This window comes from Oenanthe melanoleuca, chromosome 6 (genome assembly GCF_029582105.1).
Source record: "Oenanthe melanoleuca isolate GR-GAL-2019-014 chromosome 6, OMel1.0, whole genome shotgun sequence".
In the NCBI taxonomy this organism is placed as follows: domain Eukaryota; kingdom Metazoa; phylum Chordata; class Aves; order Passeriformes; family Muscicapidae; genus Oenanthe; species Oenanthe melanoleuca.
Genome location: NC_079340.1, coordinates 34,393,756 through 34,401,187, shown reverse-complemented (window position 1 = coordinate 34,401,187; position 7,432 = coordinate 34,393,756). Strand labels below are relative to the sequence as shown.

At 54.7% G+C, this 7,432-nt stretch overlaps 1 protein-coding gene across 1 annotated transcript in view; it reads left to right on the top strand.

Annotated features, from left to right (window-relative positions):
* The first annotated feature begins 4,838 nt into the window (after positions 1-4,838).
* STK32C (serine/threonine kinase 32C) overlaps positions 4,839-7,432 on the top strand; it is a 62,652-nt gene continuing 60,058 nt past the window's right edge. The window contains exon 1 of the mRNA XM_056495467.1: positions 4,839-4,947. Within this exon, the coding sequence (XP_056351442.1) occupies positions 4,863-4,947 (85 nt within the window). The 5' untranslated portion in view covers positions 4,839-4,862. The remainder of the gene's footprint in view (positions 4,948-7,432) is intronic.

Sequence of the window (7,432 nt, the reverse complement as noted above, 5' to 3'; positions counted from 1 at the left end):
CTCCAGCCCATCCATCAAACCCCTGCCTTCAACACGAGTTATTTGTTAGCTGTGGTGGTGTTAAAGACTTTGAACAGCTGGCTCAGAGTCATTACTATTAGCATCTTTAAAAATAGAACTGGCAGTATTTACAGAGACACTAATGATAGGAAAATATGTGAAATTTCCCTCTTATGTAATGTTTATTGAAAGAATTATGTGTTCTCTTAGAGGGACTTTCAAAAATAAACATGGGCTTTTCTCTGTGGGCTTTCTTCTTGATGAAGAAGGCATGTGAATTTTGGGAATCACAGTAATACTCCTTTCATCATCTTAAACATGCTGCAATTACAGCCATTATGTTCTGGATAGGTCTTTTTAAGGAATTTAATATCATGGTATCTTGCCCCCCTTGTTTCTATGCCCAAATTAGGAGTTTCTCACAATATTTGCCTCCTTTGCAGTTTTGTGATAATTGGTATTTTTGTTCAGAAACCGCTTCATCAGCTCCCTGAGACCAGATAACCATGAAGGACATAATGCTGCTTCAGGCACTTCTATTTCTATTTACACTGGTTTTATTCAGGATAACTTCAGTGGTACCAGTGACATCCTGATTCACAGCAATGAAAGAGCAAACTGGAATTCTTCTGTGCCCCAGAAACACGAGAGGGGGGAGCTGGAACAGCCCCCAGAGGGTACAGCACAAGACAAACTCCAGGATCTGAGCTGGCTCACTGAAATGTGAGATGAACAGTAGAAGTTTAAATATTCTCTTCAGGTTCCCTCGTGCTAATTTGGATATAAAATCCTCAGCTGATGATGCTTGGGAAGGAGAAGGATCTGTCACTGCTCAAAGACTCATTCACCTGCAGAGCTGAGGCATTGGAGAACAGTGGGATGAAATGATAGCTGATACAAATACTTAGATTAAAATAATATCCCAGGGATTTAATAAAGAATTTATTTGGCTCTGTGGCACCTCCCAGTTCAATGAGAGCAGGTGGGCGTTGCCATGGGGTGTCAGTGGATTTTGGTGATGGCCCTGGGTGCCCAGAGCGGGTTTGGCTCAGCACACACAGCCTGTGGGGCTGGAGAGAGAAAACTGCTGTGGGGAAAGGAAGGCACAGGGACACGGGTGGGGAAAGGGAAAAGGGAAAAGGGAAAAGGGAAAAGGGAAAAGGGAACACACAGAGTGACACGGGTGGGGAAAGGGAAAAGGGAAAAAGGGGAAAAGGGAAAAGGGAGAAAAGGGAAAAGGGAAAAGGGAAAACACAGAGTGACACGGGTGGGAAAAGGGAACACACAGAGTGACACGGGTGGGGAAAGGGAAAAGGGAAAAGGGAAAAGGGAAAAGGGAAAAGGGAAAAGAAAAGGGAACACACAGAGTGACACGGGTGGGGAAAGGGAAAAGGGAAAAGAAAAAAGGGAAAAGGGAAAAGGGAAGGCCTGGAGTGACACGGGTGGGGAAATGCAACTGCCCCAAGGCTGAGTGCAGCTGGGCCTGAGCCAGGCTCAGTGGCCACGCTCTGCTGGTCAGTGGCCACAGAACTCTGATTTCCCTGAGCTTCTCTCCTGCTTTCCCCACGTTTCTCTCCTGTTTTCCCCACATTTCTCTCCTTCTTTACCCACATTTCTCTCCTGCTTTCCCCACGTTTCTCTCCTGTTTTCCCCACGTTTCTCTCCTGCTTTCCCCATGTTTCTCTCCTGCTTTACCCACGTTTCTCTCCTGTTTTCCCCACATTTCTCTCCTGTTTTCCCCACGTTTCTCTCCTGCTTTCCCCACGTTTCTCTCCTGCTTTCCCCACGTTTCTCTCCTGCTTTCCCAGGAGGAGCAGAACTCTCGCAGCTTCTGTGTCTGTGATCCAAGCAAACCATCCAGTGTGCTGCAGGCCAGGGCTGACAGACACACAGAGCATCGCAGGACTTCCCTGGTGAAATGCCTCATTGTCTCTTCATAACAGCGAAACCACAAAGCAGGACTGGGAAACAAAGAGGAAAATCTGAAAGAAGGAGTGCTGGACTGGCAGTGCTTCCAAGGACAGCCTGTTCCCAGTGACCCTTTGGCCACCCAAATTGCAGGTTTGCCCCTCAGAGGTGCAGTCAGAGCTACGGCCAAAGATGTTTGAGGAATAAATTACTGTGAAAGTCAGCTTTTATTTAAACTCCCTCATTTCAAACACAAAGTGGTTCTGTTTCCCTGGAGACCAGGATATGTAAGAAGGCAGAATTTTCTCTCCATTTCCCTTTCCTACACTGGACCACTGTAGAGCAGGGTTTGGATTTTGCTTTTTCCCGCTGCAGGACTGGCATTAGTGATGACTGGTCACTGTCCTCAGGTGGCTGCAGCTGTCACTGAGGTGGGTGACCTGTGCTGGGACTGACATGCACCTTTCACTGCAGTTCCTCACTGGGTTTAAATTTGGTGCCAGACACGAGTGCCCAATGAACAGAAAGGGAGCCACTTGTTCTTGAAGTAGAAAATAAATACAATTAAAATGAATGTAATTCTGCTACAATCATGGAACACTAAAAAAAAAAAAAAAAAGCCACAAAAAACCAACCAAACAAAAAACTTACAAGATCTTTTATTTGTCTCCTGTTTAGGAAGGTAAAAGCACTTACTACCTGCTCAATGAAGAACAGATTGAACAAAACCTGTGTTGCCCTGTATGTCTCTGCACAGGGAAAGGAATTAGGAGATGGAGTGGAATGAAAACCCTCTCTGGCATGAGGACCAAAACATCCTTATGTCCCAATCCTTGTCCTATACTACATCTTGAAAATTTATTGGGAAAAGACTCTGACTCCATGCTCTGGGTCTCATTGTCCAAATATTAGTGGAGAATGAGAAAGAAATGACAACTGACTGAAGCTGTTTGATGGCACCTTTCATCCTTTTCCTACAGAATGTAAAGGCAGGAGAAAGGAAGGAGGAAAGCTGATAGCACAGAGATTCAGAGTGTATTTAAACACAAACCTATACCTAAACAAAGCTAAAATTACTGTCTTGTATAAAAGTGTTCTTTTTATTTGAGAGCAAATTCTTTCTGACTTTTCAAATAAATACTCTTTGAGAACTATTCTTTGCCTTTGGAAAACTGTTCCTAAATGACACCCTTCCATTGTAATCCTTTTACAACTTCCAGGCTCTTTGAAATAATGACTGCCTCCTCTCACAGTTCTGTGAGGAGCACAGTGACTGACGTACCATTCCACACCACGGGAAAGAACACAGCATCAATTAAAAGTGAAAACCTGGCAAGCAGCCTCCAGGGACCAGGCAGGTGCTGCTGGTGTGACAGCTGTGGTCTGCTGGCTCCAGGGCTGCCCCTGCCATGGCATTTCTGATGTGGTCTGCTGAGCTATTCCTGAGAGAGGTTTTCATTGGCCATGCCACGAGACATTCCAGTTCAGCAATCCACGGAAACCCGAGTCACGAGCCTGTTCCAGCTCAACATCCTCACGAGTTTAGCAAGGCCATGTGCTGCTGCTGGGGCCACTGCTTGTGGTGGGAGAAGGAGCTGGGTGAGAGCCAAGCCCAGGGCCAGAACCTGCCCTAATTCCCCGGCTGGGCAGCAGGGGAGGGGGATCCTGCCCCGCTCAGGTGAGACCCCATCTGCAGAGCTGCCCCAGCCCTGGGCGCAGCACATCGGCCTGTCAGAGCAAACCCAGAGGAGGCTTGTTTGGGGATGGTTTGAGGGACGGATAGCCTGTCCCACGAGGAAAGGCTTGGAGAGTTGGGATTGGCCCGCATGGAAAATAAAAAACTTTGTGGCGACCTTATCGCGGCGCTCCGGTGCCTGGAGGGGCCGGCAAGAGGGATGGAGAGGGATGTTTGCAAGTGCCTGGAGTGACAGGACAAGGGGAAACAAGTGACAGGACAAGGCGGAACGGCTCTGGTGACCTCGGATATGGGCAGTGAGCCCCAGGGAGCGAGGCAAGGGGAGCGGTGTGCCTGGCACGGGCACGGCCGAGAGCCGGGACAGGCTGGGACAGGCTGGGACAGAGCTGCTGCTGCGGGTGTGTGCGGGCAGGAGCGCAGCACCGGGGCTGGGGACAGGGGACAGGGAACAGCGGGGACTGGGGACAGGGAACAGCGGGACAGGGGGACAGCGGGACAGCGGGACAGGGGGACAGCGGGGCCAGCATGCCGGGCGGGCTCGGCGCGGGGAGTGCGGGGCCAGCACCGCGCCCACGGCCCCGCCCGGAGCGCCGCCCTCGGCCCGGCCCCGGCCCGCGCCCGGGGATGCGGGCGGAGCCGGGAGGTGAATCCCGGCCCTCCCCGGCCCGCCCCCGGCTCCCGGCCCCGCTCCGCCCCGGTGCCCGCATCCCCCCGCCCGCATCCCCCGCCCCACCTCCGCCTCCCGGTCCCGCTCAGCTCACCCGCCCCGCCCGCATCCCCCGGGCCAGCCCCACCTCCCGGCCCGCTCCGCTCCACCCCGGTGCCCGCATCCTCCGCCCCCGGCCCCGCTCCACCCCACTGCCCACATCCCACCGGCCCAACCCCTCCTCCCGATCCCGCTCCGCCCCGCTGCCCGCATCCTGCATCCCGGCCCCGCTCTCTCTGTCCCCGCGCGGTCCCCGCCCCGCGCTGTGGCCGCGGACAGCGGGCGGAGGCGGCGGGGCGGTACCGGGGGTGCTGTGCGGTACCGGGGGTGCGGTACCGGCGGTGCTGTGCGGTACCGGCGGTGCTGTGCGGTACCGAGGGTGCTGTGCGGTACCGGGGCTGCGGTACCGGGGGTGCGGTACTGGGGGTGCGGTACCGGCGCTGCCATGCGGGCGGGCGGGGCCGGGGCCGGGCCCGGTGCCGGGGCGCGGGGCGGCTGAGGGCGGCGGCGGGGCCGGGCAGAGGCCGCAGGGCATGCCAGCCGCCTGCCCCGATGTTTCACTGGAGCAAGTGGAAGAAGAGGATGGGAGCGAGCGCCTCCTCCTCCAAGAGACCCGTGTTCGACGAGCGGGAGGACGGTGAGTGCGCGCCGGGATGCTCCGGGGTGCCCGCCCTGCCCGGGATGCTCTGCCTTGCTCATCCCGGGGTGTCCAGCTCGGGGCACTCTGCCCTGCCCTGCCCTGCCCTGCCCTGCCCAGCCCGCGGTGCCTGTCCCGGGTGCCGAGCTGTCCCCGCTGGCACTGGGGTCCCGGGCGCTGCCTCCCCGCAGGATGCAGGGACTCTGCCCCGGACAGCCCCGGACAGCCCGGACAGCCCGGACAGCCCCGGACAGCCCCGGACAGCCCGGACAGCCCGGACACGGGTTCGGACGGGGCGCACTGGGGAGGGGCGGCGAGGGGACATTCCAGCAGCGAAGTTTCTGTCTGTGCTCGGACAGCGCCCCGGGCACCGAGGAAGGGCCAAGTGCGCCCGAGCGCGGCTGGCCGCGCAGAGCGCTGCTTTGGGGTTTCCCCAAAATACTGGTTGGGATTTGTTTGTTTGTTTTTGTTTGTTTGTTTTTTGGTGTTTTTTTTGTTTTTTTGTTTTTTTTTTTTAGAAATACACAGTGAAATAACCACGGCTGCATTAGGAATGTCGGGTGCAGGGTGAGGTTTCAGAGGAACGAAGGAAGGAAAGTTTGCCTGCGGGTGGGGAAGAGTCGGGAGAGCCGCCGGGCGCCGGGGCAGCCCCGAGCGCTGCGCTGGCCCTGCGGCACCGACCCAGCGCACACAGATAAATCCCTGTATGTGGGGGCTGGAATCCTGCGCTGGATAAACCTGGATGTGCCAGTTGGAGTCTGAGTGCAGTGATGGGCAGGTCAGGTCTGCTGGAGCTCCCCGGGTGAGGGGATCGCGCCTGGCTGTGCTGCTCTGGGGTTAAACCAGGCAAACTTTCCCCGGCACAAGAGCTGATTGATTGCTCCAACACCTTTTTATTAGCAATTCACACTTAGCAAGCCGAGTGAAGACACTTAAACCGGAGGCTTTGCTGCAATTTCATTCTGAAAGGAAAATTTCCTTCGGAGAGGCTTTTACTTGTGCCCTGAGCCTGTGTGCAGGCAGCCAGGGCGAGTGTGGCTGCAGCTGGATGGCTGCTGGCACCAGCCTGGAACACCTCTGCAGCCACTGTCAAGCAGTGCTTTTGCTGGGTCCCAATTATTGGCACGCTGCTTCCTTGATATCTCCTGCTTTTCCATAATTCCTTGTTAGAGTGTGCTCAGAGCAATTACAGTGTTGTTCCAGTGAACTCATATTTACTGTCATGGCACGGTTGCTATGGTGATCTCTTCAGACATCCCAATAACTTCCTTAGATAAAGAAGCCAGTTGGTACTTGGGCTTGTGTGTGACATAATGTGGAAGAGTGACTAGTGACAACAATTTAATGAGAAATTGATTAAAAATAAAACAGGAAAAGACAGTTTGGTATGTGAAATTTTGCCTTGTGATGGGTGTCTGCACAAGGATGAGCCTGATGCTGAAATCCAGCAGATAACCCCTGTTCATTTTTTCAGGATGCATGTAAATAGAAGGGTAATGTTTATTGTAGTCAGTAGTAACACAGCTGTATTTTCCCTCACATAAATCTGACTCCAAATCCTTGCAGTCTTCATCCCTGATTCCTGGGGGCTGGTTTGGGGTTTCACTGAGTCCCTGGTGGCTGAGCCAGCACACGGGGGATGTCCTGGGGGTGAGCAGCGATGTGTTTGCTCTCCCCTGGTGCAAAAGTGGCTGCAGAGGGTTCCCCAGTGCTTGCCCCTGCGCGAAGAGCTGCCTCAGGCTCAGCTGCCCAGCCCCAGCTGCTGCAGGCTCTGCCCTGGCTGGTGCAGGAGCTCTGTGCCACAGCCCTCCCTGCTGCTGCCCTTGCTGGGTCCGTGACTCCAGAGTTTGGATTTCAGAGATGGGTTTCTCTGGCTGTGGGAGCTGCTGCTGCAGCTGGTTCCAGTCCCACAGAGAGCCTGGCAAGCTGCACATCCATCAGCTGGGAGGGAGCTGCAGCCTGTCCAGCTGGAGATGCTGCCCAGGGAGCCTTTTAGAGAGCTCAGTTTTGGTCAGGTGTGTTGTACCCTGTGCATGAACAGAGAAAGTTAATGAATGGAGGGGAAGGAGGAAAAACAAAGTGAGGGGGAAAGCATGGGAAGAAGAAAACAAGGCAAAAGAGCAGAGGGATTGCCCTGGGCTCTGCATTACCACCGTGGGCTGCTTTCCACCAGGAAAAATACACCTTGTCTGCAGGGGCTTCTCAGGGTTTGCTGTTTATCCCTGTAAGGAGCTGTTAAAGGCTCCTCACTCCAGGAGTGGGTTTGTTCTCCAGCCCCACAGGGGTGGTCACTGCCTGTCTGCTGGTGAGACACACCTGTCTGAGCAGGGCATGGACACTGGGCTCCCACAGAATCATTTGGGTTGGAAAATCCCTCCCAGCCCAGCAAGTCCAGCCTGTGCCCATCCCCACCCTGTCCAGAGCTCTCAGTGCCACCTCCTGGGACACTCCAGGGATGGGATCCAGCCCTGCCTGGGCAGTTCCA